Below are 22,208 nucleotides of genomic sequence, written 5' to 3'. Positions count from 1 at the left end.
AGATGAAATCTCAGGGTAGTTCTGATTTGTGCTTCCCTAATTGCTAGTGAAATTAAACATTTTTTTCATATAAATATAGTTTTCGATAGTAAGATGTTGGCCATCTGTATTTCTTCTTTTGAGAAATGTCTGTTTCCTCACATATTAATTGGGTTGATTTTTTTAGCGTAAATTGTTTTTTGAGTTCTTTACGTGTTCTAGATACCAATCCTCTGTCAGAGGTGTAGCTAGCAAAGAGTTTCTCCTACTCTATAGGCTCATTCTTGATATTCTTGATAGTATCAGATGATTGCAGATGTGTGGATTTGTCTCTGAGTCTTGTCTTCCGTATCAGTGGTCTATATATCTGTTTTTATGCCAGTACCATGCCGTTATTTGGGTTATATGGGCTGATGAGCATTCTTGGAAAGTGATATGAGTCCAAGGAGAAGGTCAGTGGTCTAAGTGTTAAACCACTAAGACATAAGATTTTCTCATCCTGTCCCCCGTCCATCCCAAGGACATGTCTTCATACTGTATTAATAATAATAGTAAACAATGGTTAGAGACTGGAGAATCTATATCACATTCAAGAGAGTAGAAATACAGGGTATATTGAATTTAAAGTCAACAGTAGCCAGAGTAACAGCCAAAGAGCCATCAGCAACTTTTACAGTGAATCTCTCGGGGCTATAATGACTGAAGCCTGAAGAACTCATCTGCTTTCATAAATCAAACTTTTTCCCTGAATGTTTTGTGTGGACTTCAACATTGCGACTTTTTTCTAAGGACTGTGGTTCCTATCGACATTTAAAAATTTTTAGCCAAAACAATGTGAAATCTACCCATTAAAAAAAAAATTAAGTGTACAATACTGTACTCTAAGTGTACAAAACCTTGTAAGGGCTTTTATTCAATAAATATTAACATGATATTGCATAAAGGCCCTTACAAGGTTGGATAGCAGATCTTTAGCTAATTTGCATATATGAAACTTTATATCCATTGACTAGCAACTCTTTATCTTCTCTTCCACTAACCCCTGACAATAACTATTCTACTCTCTGCTTCTATTACTTAAACTATTTTATATACTTTCATAAGTTGTATCATTTGTCCTTCTGTGATTAGTATAAGTTCCTCATGTTTCATCCATATTGTCCTACATAACAGAATTTCCTTCTTTTTTTTTTTTTAAAGAAAATAGTCCACTGTATGTCTGTATTATGTACTTATGTTTTGAAATGCTGGGGGAATAAACACAGTCCTCAGGCATGCTAACACTGAGATCTTTATTTTTTTTAATTGTTTCTCTCTAGTTTTAAATGAAAGTAGAATTAATTTTGACATAATTATAAAAGCATGTAATACAATTTGTTATAATTCAGTTCCCAGTACTTCCCCTTTTCCTCTCTTCCTCCCTCTACTCTATTAATATTTCTGCATTTAGTTATTTTTTTTAAATTTCTTCTGGCTGTTTGAGACAGAGTCTCACTAAGTTGTGGAGGCTGTCCTCAAACTTGCAATCCTCCTTCCTTAGCCTCCTGAGTCACTGATATTATAGGCATGTACATCATGCTTGGCTTGCCGTGTCTTTATAGACCACATTTTTTTAAAAAAAAATCTATTCATCTATCATGGACATTTTGGTTATTTTCATATTGTATCTGTTGGACATAGTGTTGCAATACATGCTGGAGTGCAAATATCTCTTAAAGATTTCTATTATTTTGGATATATACCCAGAAATGGAATTGCTGTATCATAAGGTAGTTAGATTTTTATTTTTAGCAACTTTAATATTGGCTGCACCAATTTATATTTCCACCAACAGTGTAAAAAAAAAATTCCAATTTCTCCACATCTTTGGCAAAACTTCTCTTTCTCTCTCTCTCTCTGACAATAGCCATACTCACAAGTATGAGGTGATCTTCATTGTGGTTTTCATTTTCATTTCCCCAATAGTTAGTGATACTGAACACCTTTCATGTATCTCTTGGCCATTTGTATCTCTTTGGAGAAACGTCTATTCAAGTCCTTTGCTCAGTGCTGTAGATTAAACCCAGGGCCGAGCGCTACCTAGACAAGCATTCTACTTCTGAGCTCCATCCCCAGACCTGTTTTTATATTTGTTTGTTTTGTTTTGTTTTTATTATTGTTGTGTTTGCCATTGAGCTGAAGGACTCCTTACATGTTTTGGATAGTTAAACCTTTTATCTAATAGGTAAGATCATTTTCCTCTTTATGTTGTAGCTTGCCCTTTAATTTGCTGGTTGATTCCTCTGCAGAAGTTTTCAGTTAGATCTAGTCCCACTTGTCTTCTTTTGCCTTGGTGGCTTATGCTTGTATCCCCATATCCATGATATTATTGCTAAAGCCAATTTCATGGAGTCTTCCCCCATGTTTTCTTCTAGAAGGATAATATGATTTTATTCCATTCAAATCATATTTGACACTAAAGGTGGAAACAAAAGTTTAACAATTGTGTTGTTTCACATGCTCTAGGGAACCTCAGTCTGGAGTTGGGGTGAGGAGAGAAAATTATATTTATTCAAGAGATAAGAACAAACATCCATTGCATATCTACCATATATATCGGTGTGATTCATTTACACTAGTTTCTAATTCGTTTCCAATTTTTAGAAGATTCTGTAAATCAGGTTTTATCATTCCCGCTTTTATATGATAAAGCAGTCTCTGGAATGTCAAGTCTCATTCTGTTGTTATTTGGTTTATGAATATTCACACAAGAAATCAAATTCATGTCAATATAACCATCATGACTACTTTCTGCTTTTCTTTATTTTCAGTTAAACTTCTCTTAGTATATCAGCATTTCTGGGTTTTTTTTTCCCCTGTTTCTTTCATCTCACTAAAAGTGCCAAACATATAATAATAACCTTTTGGCCAAAGATACAGGATGGCCTAGTTAATAGGACTGACCACCATGAAATAAAAATAAAATTGTGTCTTCAACATATGGTGTTGGGAAAAATCACATGTTCACATACAATTGAATTCTTATCTTGCACGATATCCCCCAAATCAGCTCAAATTGGACTACAGACGTAAACATAAACTCTTAAATGACAAAACTGCTAGAAGAAAACATGGAAAAACTTCAAGACATGGGTCTTGGCAATGATTTGGGGGAGGTGAGAACAAAAGCTTAAGCAACAAAAGCAAATGGAATGAAGTTTGGCTTGGAAGGTTCCACTACTTTGTAAGGAGATTTTAAAGCCATCTTGCATTTTTTTTTTAATTGCTTATTTGCTTCACTTTAGTAAGGTAGACTAAAAGAACTATGCCTTTGAAAAGAGCTTCTTCCTCCATGGAACTGGAGAATATCAATCCCAAAGAACAAAAGGCTGAATGTTTTATCTGATAAGTGGATGCTGATCCATAATGGGGGAGGGGTGGGAAAAAGTGAGGAACTGTGATTAAGCAAAAGGAAGGGAGGGGAAGGAAGGGCCCATGGGGGCAGGAAAGGTGGTGGAATGAGATGGACATCATTACCCTAGGTGCAGGTATGACAGCACATATGGTGTCCGATGCTACATTGTGTACAGTCAGAGAAATGAAAGGTTGTGCTGCAACTGTGTATAATGAATCAGAATGCATTCTGCTCTCATATATGCCTACTTAGAATAAATAAATTAATTAATTCCTCCTTTAATAAATAATAAATAAATAAATTTCCCCTTTACTTTTAATTAAAAGCAATATGTAAAATAATGTGGCTTTTATCTCATATATTAGAAGTCAGTCTTGTTTTCAAATGTTCTGTGAGGCACAGTTTGTTAAATGCAGTATCCTAATTGTTGTTTCATTAAATGCAAAATGAACACATTCATATACTCACCTGTTTTTCCTTCTATTTAGATGATCAATTTCAAAAACCCAATCTATGAGGTCACAGAGAAAACCGTCTCTCTATTTTCAAAAATGAACTTCCAGAAAAAGTCAAGATAATCTGTTGACTTAAAGGCTGCTAAATGCCTGATGAAGTTGTTGAGTTATAGAAATGCATCAGAACAAGAATCTATGTGTATGACTCCAGCTCTTAGTTCTGCCCAACAGAGTCAAGAATGAGCAATCCTGAATCCCTTCCTGATCCATGATTCTCAGACATTATCAAACTTAAAACTAGTCAAAGAAACAAAACACAATCCCAACACAGCCTTTTGTCTTATGTCTATGACTGTCTTCCTACTTTTTCATCTGGAAGCGGCTTGCACTTTTTTCCCTTTAAGTCCTATTGAGACACTGAGTACCATAGACTCCCCAAACTGATGAGTCACTACATTGTATCTGTGAAAGTTAGCAGCTGCCTCAGCTGGTTATGTCTCCTGAAGATAATGTTGATTGTCTCTGCTGGCCACATTTTTTTTTTTTTTTTTTTTGCCACATTTGTAACGTTTCTGACATCCCTGTTTGAATGAGAGTAGTCAGTTCCATGTGAATTCTTTCTCTCTTTCTCTTTCAAACATTTTATCTTTCCAAGTTCTAGATCTTCAGGAAAAATGGAACACTCTCCAATGGAAACTGTGAGTACAGAATTCAATTCTCAGTGCAATTTGTCACTAATATTATTGAGAAATCTGTCTGCTTTGAATTTTCTATACTATCTTTAACAGGGTCATTAAAAATTGTTCTTACTTTCTCTCCTTTCTTTGAATGTTTCACTTTAAATAATAACCTAGGACTTATGCCCATATAGCAACAACTTGTTAAGTCAATTCACATAGAGAAAAAACAGGTAACATGAAAAAAATAATAAAGATTTGAGTCCCCATGCAATTTTATAGCTGCAATAGTAATTGTGATCTGCAAAGAAGCAATTATATTTAGAAAGACTAATGAGAGAATGAAATTTAGTCTACGTTGAATGTTCTGATTAAGGTATGCTAGGGAACAGTATTTATGTCAACATGAGTGAAAGTGGACCCTAGGAAATTTTGCTGAACATTGTGACATAGGTTGGATCCCGTTAAAGGAGAGGGTTATTTTATGTTGTTTTGTACAAGATTTTACATTCCAAAAAACAAATACTGAAATACTAATAATTAGAAATTTATGATAAGTGGGTAAAAGACAGGTTGAAGTTAAACTTTGAATGTTTTTGAATAAAGCAAAGAAAAAGAATAAGTAACACTTGACCTACATTTTCAAGTATGAAGAAACAAAAAAATTGCAATATTGTATATAATTCATTAAATTAATTGCAAATAATTTCTAAAGATTTAATCAATTAAATTTAGAATGCTCAGCACTTGCCAGTGAGTGACTTTTTTTTGCTCTTAGAGGCCATAAAATTTCATTTCTTTTCTATCCGTCTGAAATTCCATGATTTTGCTCATTGGACTTGCTCCCTTAGCTCACTTTCATTCTATCTACGGAAAAATAAAATCTTGGTACACATTTATGGGAAAAATTGAGAGAGTGTTTTGGATGAAAAGAGTTCTGTGGTTTAAAATTATATAAATAAACTGCAGTGCTTCAAACAATAAGCATTCATAGGCTTAAAGATATCTAAACAGAGATCCAACATGAGTAAATAAAAGCCTTGGGATATATAAGAAGGACAACGTGCTAAAGAAATAAAAACTAGCAACAGATAAAAGCATTTTATTTATTTATTTTTAATTTTAATTGATGCATAATAATTTTCCAAGTTCACAGCATGCATTGCAATAGTCTAATCATGTAGGGGCTTTTTAACTTACAGATGTTGGAGAGTAGTGGGCCAAAGGTTTTGGAGACAGCAGAAGAAATCCAGCAGCGGCGTCAGGAGGTGCTGAATCGGTATGAGAGGTTCAAGGAACGGGTTGCTGAGAGGGGCCAGAAACTCGAAGAGTCCTACTACTACCAGGTTTTCAGGCGAGATGCAGATGACCTGGAGAAGTGGATCAAGGAGAAACTCAAGATTGCAGAGGAAAAAAGTTATGAAGATCCCACAAACATACAGGTACTTCAGCTCCACAGATTTCCCCACAGCAGACCCTAGGCTCCCGATGGAGGGAAATAGGTCTTTCATTCTATGCTTGTTGAGGTGCAGGTGTGAGTGCAATCGGGTTCCATTTAGAGACAAAACCAGAGTAAGTAAGCCAGTGGAGTGGGAAGTTCAAAAGTTGAATTAAAGGAAAAACCTAAAGATGCATTTCCCATTATAAATTTGGAGAGATGAGGCTGAGAAAAGAAAAATCAAACAACAAAAAATGGCAGTCTGTCAGTTGTTGAAAGTAGAAATGTTTCTAGGCTCAGAACTCACATTCTTGTGATTTAAGTCTCTAGCTGGTTAGTAGTAGTGGATTGATGTAATAGAAAGATTAGATTCCCTGTTAAGGACCGTAATTAGGTCTCTAAAGGACATACGTTTTTAACTACTTAACCTTCAGGGTCTTATTTACAAAGGAAACACATTCAAGATAGTATTTGAAATTAAACCATGGACAAAGAGCTCAAGGAATCTCTGATGTACCATGGGATTTCAATATTTTGTGACATTGAGGACAGAATCGTGATAAGAAATCGTAAATGCTTCTAAAGCATTTGCTTTCCATTCTCTTCAGAATCATGGTTTTTCTCCAAACTGCTACTTATGGCTCTTGTTAAATTCAAATCAAAAGTCCCAGGAGGAGGTGTTAGGTGGAGACTTCCACACCTATCTGTTGATGTGGTATTATAATACGCGCCATCATCTTGATCAGAAGAGGGTAATTCACAGGTTGACAGGACAGGGAGTACCTGGAAAAAAAAATCAAAACTTGTGCGTTAAATGGATCAGTTCACACATGACAGCAAGAACAGTCCAGGATGCAAATTTAAAAATCCATTATTATGACTGGCATCTTCTTCATTCTGTTTTCCTCTCAGTGGAACTTAGCTATTCCTAGCTTTCTTTGAAGGAGATGTGTCACGTCTTTTCATTCTCATAGGACTCTGTGAAGCCTTTAAAATAATAGGAATTTGCTAAAGATTCCCCAAAGTCAGTGAGGACAGGAAAGGACCGACCCTCTCCATGGAGAGATCATAGAGAGATGTGGACCCTGGGATCCTTTGAAAACCTATGTTTAGGGGCTTTACCCAAAGTGACTATTTCTTCTAGAATAGCACAGTTGCAACTATGGCCACGGCTTGTTAGGTTAAGGAGCAAGTAATTCTGTCTGAAAGTAAGAGGAGAGGAATGAAGTTCACTTTATGGCCAGGGAGACAGTGATTCATTATCTATAAACTAACTCTGATTTCCAAACTTCAGGGGAAATATGAGAAGCACCAATCTGTTGTAACAGAAGTGCAAGCAAAATCCAGAGTCCTTCCTGAACTGGAAGAAACCAGAAAACTCCGATTTACTAAAGATCACTTTGCCCATGAGGACACCAAGGTAAATGTATGGTAGGGGTCTCATGGAGAAGTTTCTCATTGTTAAATTTGTTATTAGGGTTTTAACTGATTATACCAGATATAAACCTTGATGTAGCTGGCTTAGAATAAGGGCGTCTGCCTCTGGTGTTCTCTTGACATTGAGGGAGAAGAGGTGATGGGGTGTCCTCGTGTTCCTTGGAGTAGGAAGAGAACTGTGATTGGCAGATGTCATCAAATGGTACTACATTCCTCTTTATGCCACTGTAGGATTATTGGTTCAAGATCAAGACCATTTCAACCTGTTCCACGTTTCTCAGATGACTAATAGCTTTTCCCAATGACTTTTCTATTTTTTCTCAACTTCAGTCTCCTTGGCTCCTAAACTCTTTGAACAAGTGATGGTCTCCCCTTTGAATCTACTTTGAAATCTTTCCTCTTTGTCTGTGAAAGTTCTTTCTCTTCCCACCCCATGCCTTATGACTAATATTATACATTTTCAAACTCTCCTTTACTTTTACTACAAAACCCCTAAAGTTCCATCTTCAGAAAATATTCCTAGAACTAAAGATAACATTTTCTAACTTAACCTGTGCACTCTAGATATTTGCATTGATATAGCCATTTATGATCTTTTATTTTATTAGTGAACGTTTTACTGTTTACGTACTTTTAAGTTGTCAAAAAATTCATATTACATGTTTTCAAATTGGGGATTGTCTTTTGGATGTGGCCTAAAAATTCTATGCCTGGAATCCCGGTAATTTGAAAGACTGAGGCAAGGGGACCACAAGTTTGAGGCCACCCTCAGCAACTTAGAGAGATCCTGTCTCAATAGAAAGGACCAGGGATGTGGTTCAAGGGTAAAGCACTGCACTGGTTCAGTCCCAATACAAAAAAAAAAAAAAAATCTAGTCTATTTTACTATCAATAAAATATGATAAGGGAACATAGACTTTAACCAGAAAAGAGTCTTATTAGAAAGAACTCACAATGAAAATTTCAAAATTTATGTAAAATAGAAACAATTTTGTATCATTTGGTAACTAATATTCTACATTGATTAGAGAAATGATAAAAATATCTACCATCTGTCAAAATCATTAGGGCTATTAGAGAAATGCAGTCCACATGCTACCTTGAGCAACATAGCAGCTGAAAAAAATATAATTCTTAAAGGTATGACAAAGATGGCAACTTCAGTTGTACAAGAAATGTGTTACATGATGTTCTGAGCTGAAGTGGCAATCAAAACACTCTATATGGTCTCAAATTACACAGCCGCCAAATACTCTTACTGTTTTGGTGCTACTGATTTCCAGTAACTCAGCAAAATTATAGCTTTTCTACTTTCTGTCAAACGGTCCGTGCTGTTTCTTCTCAAGGATTACCACAGTTATTTGCTATTCTTAGAACATTTTCTACCTATCATCTACCTGTCAAAAATCTTTCTGATCCCTAAGGTTCAGCTCAAATAAGCACTGTACCATGCATCTGTCTTCCTGTTCATTTTATTGTCATTATTCCACCTTAAGACCCCAAGGCGTTTTTGCAAAAATTTCTCCCATGCAAGATTATATTTGGTTTAGTTTAACAGCTGTTTTCATATGCATTCTATTTCTTTCTTTAAATATTTGTTGACCAATTAATGCATGAATGAATGGGAAGAAGAATCATTAATCCAGCTCTTTTTCTGCATAAGTCTCTGAGTCAGTACCTGCTCCAAATCCTCTGTGCCTAAATGATTCTGCCTCTGTCCCACAAAGGTCCATCTGGAAGAACTCTCCCACCTGTGGGAACTGCTGATGGAGTTGATGCAGGAGAAAGGCAACCGGCTGTTGCAGATCCTGAAGTTCCAACAATACTTACAGGAGTGTGAAGATATCTTGGAATGGATTGGAGACAAGGTAAAGGACAGAATGCATACAGAGCCTCCCTTCCCTCTGTCCCAGGAACTTCATAGCAACTCCCTGCAGACTGCTCACAAAGAAGTCAGAGTGTTTGTTCTTGGCATTCATTCCATGGGAGGCCAGGGAATTCTGGCAAAGATTGAGAGATATTTTGGAGATTGCCATTGTAGGGCATAAGCTTAAACCTATGGATCCAAATATGGAGAAGTCTTACATGAAGAATACCACTTGAAATATGATCTGGGCTTGTCCCTGTTCTACCTCCTGTGATCTTTAACTTCTAGGTTTTTATTTATACTCTGGTGCTTGGCTGAGAGTATTTACAGCTCTTTCTCTAATCTCCTCTCAGTTCCTATATCCATGGGTTTTATTTTTCTAAATGCTTAGAGAATTATCTCATAGTTAAGATTGAATATATACACAAACGTGTACCTGGTGCAAATTGTGTTTAAGATATTTAGTATTTACAAAAGGGTGTCGGAGTAGAATCAGAATGAATTGACTCTTCACCTTCCAAAAACATAACAGGGTACTTCCAGAGGCTTTGGCCAACAGTGCACCTGATTTTACTGAAGATTTCTTTCAGAGATCCCTGTCCCCTTGGCCAAGGTACCCATTCAAGAAGCGCACTCTGATTTCTGGCTTTTCCTGGGGTTGGGGGCTGTTTTCCCAGGTTCCCCCAGTATCTGCATCTCAGAATGCAGAGGTTTTAGTCTTGCCACCTGCAGAAACTCCTAAATGTTTATTAGTGGGTCTGTAAACTTTTCTGTATCTACAGGAGGCTATAGTGACATCCGCTGAGCTGGGTGAGGACTGGGAGAGAACAGAAGTTTTGCAAAAGAAGTTTGAAGAGTTCCAAAAAGAACTGGAAGCCCGACAGGAGAGAGTGGATAGAGTGAACCAGTATGCCGACGAGTGTGCTGCGGTAAGACGGGCGTGAGAGTCCTTTCAGGGAAAGGATTCTGGCCTCCAAGAATTTCTGGCCACAAATAGGTAGGATAGGAGGGCAATCAAGCATTGTGAGAAAACAGAGGGTAGCATATTCCTGTAGTAACATGACCTGAGCACTTTCCTCTCCCCTTTGAATCCATCCACCCCTGGCCAGTTCATGGAAATATATATATATATATGTGTGAATCTGTGTGTATGTATGTCTCTGTGTGTAGAGGAATTAAGTCTATAAGGAGCAATGAATTTACTGATGTACTATGCAGTACATTCATTACACATATTTATAGAGCACTCTTTGTTCATGAAAAGAAATAAGAATAAATTAGCAGGGAATACAAAATTATGTGTGCTTATACACCCACCCACACATACATACACAGACACACGTGCTTATACACAACACGCTATATCATTGTAGATGAGTTTTAGGGGGTGGAAAGGAGAACAGAGTTAGTTTTATCATCATTTATAAAGAAATGACTGAAATAAATTTGTAATCTCTGATTAAGCAAAGGGTCAATGTGGGAATATGTGACTTTAGTATATGCAAAAAAACTGTGTATCTGCATGGAATCAGTCTTCCCAGTTTTCTTTTTTCTCTTTCCAGAAGGATAGAGAGAGGAAAGCCAGGGTTTCATCTAATACACACACACACACACACACACACACACACACACATAATCTCTTAACAGTTGGCTACATTGTGCTTACCCACTTTCAGTTTCATGATGATCAAAACCCAAGTAGGAATGTTCATATCTCTTTACTAACAAGAATTCAGAAGAATGGATTCTGAAGAAGGGAAACCAGCTAATGTTTCCTAATTTTTTTCCAGGCCACGTTACCAATACTCTACATTTTCCCTCTCTACCATTTTTTTTTTCTCTTGTTGTACAAGTTTCCCATTTGTCTATTACTTCTTAAAAAACCAACACAAAATCTGAAACAACAAACGTGTCTTATGTTCATGAGTCCATTGGCCGGATAGTTGAGCTGCTGGACTGGGCCCTTCTCCTGATCTCACCTGGTCCTCTCGTGTGATCGAAGTTCCTGGTGGCTCAACTCAGTGGGGAAGGACCTAAGATGGCTTCCACCCTGTGTTTAGGCTCTGGCCAGGAAGATTTTCTCAATGTGGTCTCTCATTCTTCAGGAGGCCACTCTTCTTTATATGCCAGTGTCCCAAGAGAACAAATGGTTTCTTGAGACCTAGCTGCTGGAACTCATAGAAAATTACTTGTATCATATTCTGTTGGTAAGCAGGTTAAAGGTTGACCCTAAGCCAAGGTGTGAGGAAACAAACTCCGTCTCTTAGAGGCAGAAGTGACCAAACAGCATGATCTCCATTTTTTTTTCCCAGTCTACCACAGAAAAGATGAGTCCAGTACAATTAGAGTGGATCTTCTGCTCCTTGGCGTGGGTCTATACCATAGAGCAGATGGGACCATACACCTTAGAAGGAGGATGTAGAAACTATGTATGAAGAAACTTGGGAATGGGAATGGAATGGGAAAGAAATGGGGACAAGAGGAGTTGAGGACTTGAGCATATAAGAACTCGTCAAAGTTGAGTCATGACCACAAAACAGTTAAGAACCAAAGTCCTAGGATTTTGGAAAATTGTCATACTGCACAAAGGGGATTTTCTTTTCTTCTCCTTGGTTTCTAGTTTACAGGGGATTTGGCAGGCATCAAAATTGTGGAGCTCTGAAAATAACATGACAACTGGGCAGTCTGCGTTAGCAGTCTAGTCCAGCACTGTAGGCAAAGGATCTAAAGTCTGGCAGGTTGGTTTTGTGTGTTTTGGTTACGGGGATCAGGTTAGAGCCAGGGAGCAGGGCTCTGGTGAAGTTCAGTATCTACTTGTGGTGGTCATTTTCTACTTCTGACAAAGTACAAATGGTATGAAAAAAAAATGTGTTTAAATGACATTTGATGTGACTTCATCTTTGCATAACTCCAGTGCTGATTTCCTTCCACAGGAGAGCCATCCTCAGCTGTCTTTGATAAAGACAAAGCAGAATGAAGTGAACGTGGCCTGGCAGCGTCTCTGTGATCTGGCTCTCCGGCGACGTGAAAACCTGTACAGTGCTGCGGACCTCCAGAGATTCAAAAGGTGTGGATCTGGTCACTGGCTTATAGAAGACTATTAAATAGCGGCATGACATTTGGCCTCTGTCTACTCCTCTTAGCAATTAGTGATCAATAACTCAAACCAAAGTGCATCATGTGCTTGCCTTTCAGATAGCAAAAGAATTAAGAAGACTATGATCCAGTCTATAGCCAATGCTGTAGTGAGGTGAAACCAAAACAATAACCACGGGAATAACAGTCCTTGCGTATTAGCGATAGGAGCTCTGCAGAAAAGTGATTAAGAATTAGATCGGGGTAGAAGGTGGATTTAGGAAGAAGGAAAGTTTTCATGAATAGCTGATTCAGATATGGGAAGCATCTCTGGATGCTCAACCATCAGGAGGCATAGTTTCTTAACATCTCAATGGAAACAAATAATCAGAAAAAATATTTTAAATTACTTTTTGCTAGTATGCAGGAAAGTAGGTAATTGCTACCTGGGAGAATGAGGCTGGTGCATGCTTCATGCTCTGTTGCTCTGTTTGTCTTGCAATGCCTGCCATCTTTTTTTCTCGGAGCTCATGTTAATGTCTTATAGGGATATGACTGAAGCCATGCAGTGGATCAAGGAGAAGGAGCCTCTAGTCACTTCTGAGGACTATGGCAAAGATCTTGTTAGTTCTGAGGCACTGTTTCACAATCATAAGGGACTTGAGAGAAACCTTGCTGTCATGGAGGACAAGGTAAGACACTGTTGAAAGAATGGCTGACCCCTGCAATTAGAAAATGTATTTGATAGACCTCTTGCCTAACTCCTTGCCTCCAAAGGACACTCCAAATCCACTATTTTCAACAAAGGAGAAATTATGTGGCAATTGAATAGATTTATTCATTCTAATTCCTGCTTATTCATGGGATATTGAATAGTCCTTAATTTCATTCAAATTAGTTTTATTTAAATATACTTGTATGGTTTATATTCTGTTGTCTTCTGTTATATATTTCAGAATATAAAAATAAAATGGAATCTTTGAGGATGTTTCTCTAATCTCTCTCAGTAAACTACCATATGGCTAGAATCGTCTGTCCACATTTTCTTCTGTTGCAGTTGAATCCTGCTTCTTCCTGTTCTTCACTCAGCATATCAGGGAAGCATTTTCTTCTTTTCATTCTATGATGAACACTGAGACTCTTCAGGTAAATCTACCTCTAGGTTTCCTTCTATAAGCTGAAAAGCCCCAGTTCCTATTTCTAGAAGACGAGACACATGCATCCTAGAACTTGGAGGAAGCCTACCTCCTAGAATGTTTCTTGTCCTTTATTTCCTCCCTTTATAATGTTAGCCACAACTGAAACCAATTACTACTGAGTGTCCACAGAGCAATCAACCCACAGAAAGATTCACACTGCTGTTCTTTAACTGTAGCCCTGTCCCTGTGACCAGTTTTTACAAATATCCACCATACAACTTCTTTCATTCTCTCTCATTTGTTTTCTTGTTTTTGTTCTTTTTAAAAATAATAATAAATAATTATATCCTAGGATTTGATGAATAATGATAAAAAAATGCCAAACCATACAAAATACCTGATTATATTTGAGTATGATGAAAGAATTAATGGTAACATGTGGAAAGTCACCTGTATCTACATTTTGACATAATACTCTATTCTTCAGGAATTGTGAGTATTACTGGAATTTTCTTTGCCTTGTGGGCAGAAATGTTTTTGTGACTCCCACAGTAAAATTTAGGGAGACAATATAAAGGAATAAATGCAGAAAACTTGCTGTCTCAATTTCATTGATTGACATTGTTCTGTTCAGTTTTCTATATCCACATGGCTCAATTTGGGTAGATCATATGTGTCTTAGTAATTTGTCAATATTATCTAGATTTTTCAGTGTATTAGAATATGAAACTTCAAAATAGTTTCTAAAGATACTCTGAAATTCAGAAATGCCTCTCTCTCTCTCTCTCTCTCTCTCTCTCTCTCAATCAATCTTGCTTATAGTTTTAAAGAACTGATTATTTGTTGCTTCAATCATTTTACAGTGTTTCATTCTCAATTTCATTAATTTCAGCTCGGATTGTCATCATTTCCTGTCTTTGATTGATTTTTGGCACTTTTTAGGTCTTTTCTAGGGTCTGGAGGCATAACATTATCAATTATTTATTTGGGATCTTTCTTTTTTTCTTTTTAAAGTAGGGACTTAATGCTATAAACTTTCTTCTTACAACTACCTTCATATTGTCCCAGAGATTTTGATTGTTGTATCACTGTTCTCATTTTAAGAACTTTTAAATTTCTTTCCTGATTTACTCCTCATTTAAAGGTGCCTTGTTTTATTTCCAGGTGTTAAAATAATTTCTGTTTTTTGTCTTTCTGATTTCTAATTTCCATCATGATCTGATAGGATGCAAGGAATTATTTCCATTTTTGTAATTTCTAAGTATTGTGTTTTGCTCTAAAATAAGATCTATTTAGAGAAAGTTTCATGTGCGGCCAAGAACAAAATGAATTCAACTGCCAGTGGATGAAATATTAATTTGGGCTTGTAGTCTACTTTGATCTAGGAGTAGCCTTTCTGCTTGCTTTTGGTCTTCATTTGCATGGTATTTCTATTTCCATTCTCTCATCTTCAACCTAAGGATGTCTTTGCCTATTAGGTGAATCTCTTATAAGGAAAATGTGGCCGAGTCTTGCTTTTAAAGCAATTCTGCTCCTTTATGTATTTTGATAGAACAGTTTAGACCATTTACATTCAGTTTTATTAAGAGATACGATTTATTTCTTGCCATTTTGATTTTTTTCTAATGCTTAATTCAGGCTTGATTTTTCTTTAATTCATTATTATTACTAGTAATATTCATCCCTATGTTGGCTTTTATTTTTATTTGTCATTTCTTCTGCATGAAACATTGAGTATGTGTTGTAGTGTAGGCTTAGTAGTTATGAATTCTTCTAGTTTCTGCTTATCATGGAAGGTTTTTATTTCAACTTCAATTCTGAAGAATGGTTTCACTGGGTATATTAATTTTGGTTGGCAACTGCTTTTAGTCAGAGCTTATTATATATTATTCCATGTCTTCTTGGATTTTAGGATCCAGGTTGAGAAAATTCTTTTTGGCTTACCTCTAAACGTGACCTGCTGTTCTTTTCTTATGACTTTTAAGATCCTATCCTATTTTGCTTGTTAGACATTTTAATTATAATCTATCTTGGAGAGGATCTTTTTTGATCTTACCTACTTGGGGTTCTAAATGCCGCTTGTATTAAATTTCCCTCATTCCTGGGTTGGAAAATTTCTGGAAATTAATTTATTGCAAAGGTTATCCATTCCTTTAGTTTTCATTTGGATGTCTTCATTTATGCCAGCCTTCTTTAAAATGGCATAGAAAATTGTGAGTATCTGCAAGTATGGATCCTATAACCGCAAGGTGTCTGGGGGAGGAGTGTGGTACAGAAGTCCCCACCATGGCCGATGCAGATTGCCAGAGCACTGTTCTTGTGACTGGGATAGAAAGTCAGTTGGCCTGCCTATATCTGAGCTCCTACTGTCTGCAGTTGTGAATTGTGGGTGCCCACCTCTTTTCATTAGAACTTCTTTGGAAGGATGCTACCTAAGCAGGTGGAGGTTGTCTGCAAGTGTGGGACCTGCAGGTGCAGGTTCTCTGGGGGTCATCTGGGACACAGAAGCCTCCACCAGGGATGGTTCAGTTTACAGTGGCTTTGCCCATCACAGGGGTGGGAGTAGGAAGTCATGGGCCTGACTTTGAGTTCCTGCGGAGGCTCTCTGCTCAGCTGCTTCCTTTCTAGGCTGTGGAGGGGTTGAGGGTTGCAGCCTAGAACCACTCCACCCTCTTCTATAATCTCTTAATACCCCAATTCACATATATCAACATAAATATGCTTGCAAATTATTATTATTCATATGATCAGTTACACTGGTGCCATGACACTTCGCCAGGAGTCAGAATGCTTGATCTCCTATGAGGTTTCATTCTCATTCCAAAGGTAAAGGAGTTATGTGCCAAAGCAGACAAGCTGATGGTTTCCCACCCTTCGGATAAACCTGAGATCCAGCAGATGAAGGAGGATCTGGTCTCCAACTGGCAGCACATCCGTGACTTGGCCACTGCCAGATATGCAAAACTGCAGGCTTCTTATGGGTGAGATATTCCCTCTTTCCTATTGCTCCGTTTACCTCCGCAGGTGTCAAGTGTAATGTCCAAAGAAGAAAATAGTGAGGGTCTCAGCTCTCCTGTCTATTTAGCGGGGGGGGGCAAATAAAGTTTTAATTTGCAAATGAGATACTCAGCATAACACCTCCACCAACCTGCACCCTTGACTTCACCTGCGTGTATCATTGCAAGGTATTGTAAAGTGGCCCATGGAGCTGGAAAGGCAGATGATATGACATTCCAAAATCCTGGCTCCTGCTGCAGAACTGGAATAAATTTCCAAGCTAAAGAGCATAGAAATAACTCCCAAATCATTTCCTGAACTACAGGTTAAAAGCTAACAAAAACACGGTCACCAGGCACTGTTTTAGTAATTTTGTTAATTTTTATGGTTAGTTGTTAAATTACCAGAAGATAGTACTTATCTTATTGATATGACTGCAAATCAAAAATTTTTGAATGGGTAACCATTGTTTCATTTTTTGGAATTATTTTTATTGGTACAGTATAATCATACACAACAGTGGGATTCTCGTTGTTAATGTGTTCACATGTGCACACAGTATAACAATAGAATTCATTTCCTACTACCTACCCTGAAGTTTTTGTTTTTTATTAATAGTGTTAAATGTGAGCTAAGATACAAGGAATCCCATCTCAATCCTGGCCCCTCTCCCACATGGTGCTTTCTGTTATTTATATGACATCTATTTATAGATTGGTCATATGGTATTTTATTCAAGTACTGCTGGGGTTCTGTGACCTCGTGGTGGTAGAGGTTGAATGACTGAGCATTGCAATCCCCATGACACCTAGGAATATTGAGCCTGCTGTGAAGGACTTACCACCTGCACCACTAAAGGTGTGCTGACTGCAAACCACAGGAAGTCCCTCAGGGAGAGGGAAGGGAAGGATGAGGTTGAGGAACATCTCACCCATCTGAACTCAGTCTGACCCTAACTCTGTTCAAAGTCCTCTCACTTTCGTTTTTCTCCTTCCTCTCCGTTACCTCACCTTTTCCGCAGGTACCAGCGGTTCTTATCTGACTACGATGAGCTCTCAGGCTGGATGAAGGAGAAGACTGCTCTGATCAACGCCGATGAGCTGCCCGCCGACGTGGCTGCTGGGGAAGCCCTGCTGGACAGGCATCTGCAGCATAAGGTAGACAGGAAAGGTCTACCCAGTCAAAGGAGGAAGGAGGAGTTTGGATCCTCAGCGAGAATGTCCGGAGGAGGTTTTCGGCTGCGTTTGAGACATTTTTATTTTTTGTTTGTTCGTTTGTTTTGTGTGGCCACAGCACGAGATTGATTCTTATGATGACCGATTTGAAAATGCTGAAATGACTGGTTGGGAGCTCTTGGATGGCAACCATGAAGCCTCTGATGAAATTCGGGAAAAGGTAACCTAGTTTAACAGGCTTTCTGAAACCTTTTTGCATATGCTTTCCCTAAACTGTGTCACCTGACAACATGATGAGTGGGTGCTTACCTTTGAGCCTATTTCATTCACTCTGTGACTTCTCCCTAACTTAAAACCTCATACTACTTAGACTCTTCTATACGCTTCACTTTATCACATCCTCCTCCTCGTATCTAGATTGTAAATTCAGTGAGGTCTGTACCTTCTTAAAGTCCAGGTCCTCTGCAGTGCCTAGCTTGGTGTCTGCCATATGGCTGCTATCTGTACCTTTTCCTCTTTCCTTTTTATCTCAAATTATGCTGTTTTTCCTACATCCTGTATACCTCGAAATTTTCAACACAGAAGTCTGAGGAAATCAGATCTGCCAGCATTCTAACATTCCAGAACACAGGGAATTATCTTAAACCCCCAACCCAGAGATTTTGATCCAGTCACAGATCCAAACAGTCCTGGAGGTGATAGTCACAATAAGATTTGCATGCCTCTTTTTATCCTACTAGACTCCAGCCTCCAGCTCTGTGTGGTGGGTAAGGTTGAGATAAACATATTTTCAATTTCCCCAGAACTCTGTGGTAAAATTATAATATGGGTTTTATTCTTTGGCAGAACCCTAAATCCATGAAAACCTAGCCATTATCCTGAGATTCTGAAAATGTGTGCTGCTTTTTTGATGAGGTTTATAGCAGCAACTATAATAAACTAGAATTTCTTGGGCAGATGGTTGGTCAGAAACAAAGACTATTTTTTCTGTGTTTGAAAATGTGTTCTTTTTTTCTTTCTTGGATTGTTCTTATTTCTTTTTCAGTGTAAAAGGCCAACTCCTCAGTCTGACATTTTAAGTGCTTTGTGAAATTCAACTTCATGAACTATCTAGCGATTAATCTACCTATTACATTGTCTTCTACAGCATATTCTATAACCTAATTATTAGTATTAGGTTCCCAGTGTTATGGCCTCCTACAATCCTAATACTACCCCTCTGTTCTGTTATTTAAATCTCAGTTTTGTACAATACTTCTCATACTTTCTCCTACATTTACTCCCTAATTAATCCAATCTGAATTAATCTTTTCTTTCTTCTTTACATATACAGTACATTTAATCTCTTTTGTGGCATTTATCCCAGTTTCTCTGTACCACAACTATTTACTTAGATGTTGGAATCTAATCTAATCCCATTTTCTATTCATTTTTGTAACATTCAAAAGGGTTTGCATTTATAAGCTTCGTAGTAAATATAAGATAAAATAAATTAATCAAATGTTCTTCTGATACATTATCTTCTCCTTCCCAAAGATGACAACACTTAAAAACAACTGGATTGCCCTGAGGGAGCTGTGGTCCAAGCGTCAGCAACAATACCAGCAATGCCTGGACTTTCATCTCTTCTGCCGGGACCGTGAGCAAGTGGACAGTTGGATGAACAGACAAGAGGTAACTGGAAGGTTCCAGTCAATCTTAAACCACTTCTTGCACCCTTCATTTACCACCACAGCTGTGATCAACATCTCACAACCACGACTTTGGGCTCGAACTTGTACTGGGGAACTGAAGGGTGACCCATGACAAAAAGTAAATAGTAGCCCCCCTCTATATGACCCCTACAATCCTCTCATGGGCAAATGCATAGAAAAATATTTAAAGACAGCACACAGGCTTGAGAACAACTGAATATAAGGTTAAAGGAGTGTCAAATTGTTAAGGTGTCTGGTAGAAAAAATTGTAACAAGTCAAGCAAGGTTAATCAGATAAGATGTCTTGGAAAAAGGTAAGTGGTCCTTTGGAGATAGTTTTCTTCAATTGAGACGATGCCTTGATTGGTGGAGTGAATTCCATGTGGATAGACCCAGTGATAGAGGGCCTGTCTATCCTCTATTGAAAATTGAAATCATCAGGAAGGATGTCGACAGCTCCTGCTATTTGAGGTTAATTCCTACATACCCTCCTGATTTGCACTAAATCCCACCTTGCACTCCAACTCCCTTTGCTTTTTTCCTTAGATAGGCTAAGAGGAATATTTTTCACCAGTGAGGACATCTGGGATGTTTCTTTCTGTCTTCTACAGGAATTCCTGAAAAATGAAGAGCTGGGAAACTCTCTGGGCAGTGTAAATGCCCTTCTGCAGAAGCACGATGACTTTGAGGAAGCCTTTACGGCCCAAGAAGAGAAGATCACAGTAAGAAATGGGCCCTGACTGAGGCATTGGCTTCCTGATGGTGTACAACACTTTATCCAACAGTTGTCCGTAGGTGGAATCACTCCCTGTAATGCTCAGGCACAGCATGAGGATGATTCTTCATAAATTTCCATCCCTAAGTTGAGAGCATCATGTTAAGCGATATAAGCCAAACTTAGAAAGACAAAGGTCATATGATTTCTCTCATCTGGAAGCTGGGGAGGAAAAGGGGGGAAAGAGTTGAGGGGAGGGACTCTCATGAAAATAGAAGGGAGATCAGTAGAACAGAGGAAAAATAAGAAGAGAAGTAGGGAGAGAAAGGGAAGGTATTGAGGAAATAAAAACCTGATAGTATCATATATATTGTTATTTTTGTGCACGTATAAATTCCACTGTTATGTACAATTAGTAAAAAGTAAAGAAAAAAAAAGTTGCCATCCCTTGTTTTGTTTTAGCAATATTTACTCATGTCTTTAAAACTCCTTGATTAAATTTTATAAACGTAAATTTTTTAATGTAGTTTGAAAACTAAAACTTATTCAGGATTTTTCTTTAGATAAAAGGGAAAAAATCCAGAAAAATAATTATACATTTTTTCTAACACATTTCTTCCCTGCAAAACATATTTAGAAAGATTTTTAAGATGGTAGGCAATTATTTCTTCTGATGAAGTGAATGATGGCTATTATTTTTTTTCTGCAGCATAAATAAAAACTATTGGGTCCATATTTAATACAGAATTATTACTTAAACATTTGAATTTGTTTTTGTTTCTCCATTCTAGTAATATCTTACTATAATTTTCTTTTGTAATATCTAGATATCTAAGTAACATCTGTTCTTTTCCTTTATGGTATATTTATCCTTTCTACTGTGTTTTCATCTTTGTGTTTCTCATCTAATACTATGATTGAGATATTTGGTGAACCATTGGTAATAATGTTTCAGAAAACTGATCAATATATAAGCAATATATAATATCTCTATCTCTCTATCTCTCTCTCTCTCTCCCTCTCTCACACACACACACACCCTGTTGCCACCACCCACCAGCATCAAAAATGACAGTCAAATTCTAAGTCTTCCCTTTTTTAAATGAATGGATTACTTTTTATTTATTTTATTTCAATTTTTGTTTTAATTAACAATATTAGTGCATTATAGTTATGCATAATGTTGGGGTTCATTTTGACATAGTTACATAAACCCGGACTATCATGTGCTCTGATCAGTCCCCAGTACTTCCCCTTTCCCTATCTTCCTCCCTCCCCCTATTTTCTTGCCTAATCCATTTGGTGATTAATATGGTTCCTGATTAATCCATATGCTTATCTGTTGATTCTCAAAAACTAACAATATATAATAATTTATTTTTATAGTATTATCATTTGATTTATATTATTTTCCTATTCTAATCCATTAATCCATTTAAAATATAGCAATTTGGGGGATATGAATGAATATGGGTAAAAATTCACTCTTACAATTTCTGACTCCCCTCCCCTATATAGCTGGCGATATATATTATAGGTTAATTAATGGAGTTGGGGGGATGAAGACTCAGAAAGAGAGAGATTATATAGATACTGGCCACTGGACATGGCTTTATATAAATAGCCACTTGTTCTATTTGAATAGATCAAATATTTACCTTTTAGTGACATCTGCATTCATTCATTCGCTGTAGCCTGGATTGAAAAAAATATTGTGGTGCAAGTGTATGAATATGTAACAACAAATACCACTATTCTGTGTAATAAAATTCTGTATAATTATAATAAAAAATGTGGCACAGAGAAGCTAATTGACATGATTAAGTGTATTTTGAAATACAATTTATAACAGAAATAAGAACTAGGACCTAGATCTTCTGGCTCTCAAACTTGTTGTGTTCCCACGTTGCTATGTTTCATTTTTAAACAGTGACTCAAACTGACTGCTTGCTCAGTGGTCTCTAAAGAGAAAAATCACTGTATTTTTTTTTCCCAGACCTTAGACAATACTGCAAACAAATTGATTGACAATGACCATTATGATTCGGAGAACATTGCTGCTATCCGTGATGGGGTAAGTCCAACGGCACAAAACTTCTAACTGCCTGTGCACTGGGATGGGGAAAGTTGGGTCCTGGTGGCCAGGGTGGGCGATGAATCTCAGGC

At 37.4% G+C, this 22,208-nt stretch overlaps 1 protein-coding gene across 2 annotated transcripts in view; it reads left to right on the top strand.

Annotated features, from left to right (window-relative positions):
* Positions 1-4,502: 4,502 nt before the first annotated feature.
* The window catches only part of Spta1 (spectrin alpha, erythrocytic 1), a 71,474-nt gene continuing 53,768 nt past the window's right edge, over positions 4,503-22,208 (top strand). Inside the window, exons 1-13 of one of the 2 annotated variants that reach the window (XM_076861554.1) lie at positions 4,503-4,526; positions 5,708-5,947; positions 7,238-7,363; positions 9,108-9,248; positions 10,030-10,176; positions 12,181-12,314; positions 12,870-13,014; positions 16,288-16,442; positions 17,480-17,615; positions 17,752-17,853; positions 19,170-19,307; positions 19,939-20,049; positions 22,039-22,116. In XM_076861554.1, the coding sequence (XP_076717669.1) occupies positions 4,503-4,526; positions 5,708-5,947; positions 7,238-7,363; positions 9,108-9,248; positions 10,030-10,176; positions 12,181-12,314; positions 12,870-13,014; positions 16,288-16,442; positions 17,480-17,615; positions 17,752-17,853; positions 19,170-19,307; positions 19,939-20,049; positions 22,039-22,116 (1,677 nt within the window). Of the gene's footprint in view, positions 4,527-5,707; positions 5,948-7,237; positions 7,364-9,107; positions 9,249-10,029; positions 10,177-12,180; positions 12,315-12,869; positions 13,015-16,287; positions 16,443-17,479; positions 17,616-17,751; positions 17,854-19,169; positions 19,308-19,938; positions 20,050-22,038; positions 22,117-22,208 lie in introns of those variants that run through there. The other variant, XM_076861553.1, reaches the window with a different exon arrangement.

This window comes from Callospermophilus lateralis, chromosome 7, assembly GCF_048772815.1.
Source record: "Callospermophilus lateralis isolate mCalLat2 chromosome 7, mCalLat2.hap1, whole genome shotgun sequence".
Lineage (NCBI taxonomy): Eukaryota > Metazoa > Chordata > Mammalia > Rodentia > Sciuridae > Callospermophilus > Callospermophilus lateralis.
Note: the sequence above shows the minus strand (reverse complement) of the source record. Positions and strands in the feature narration are given on the sequence as shown.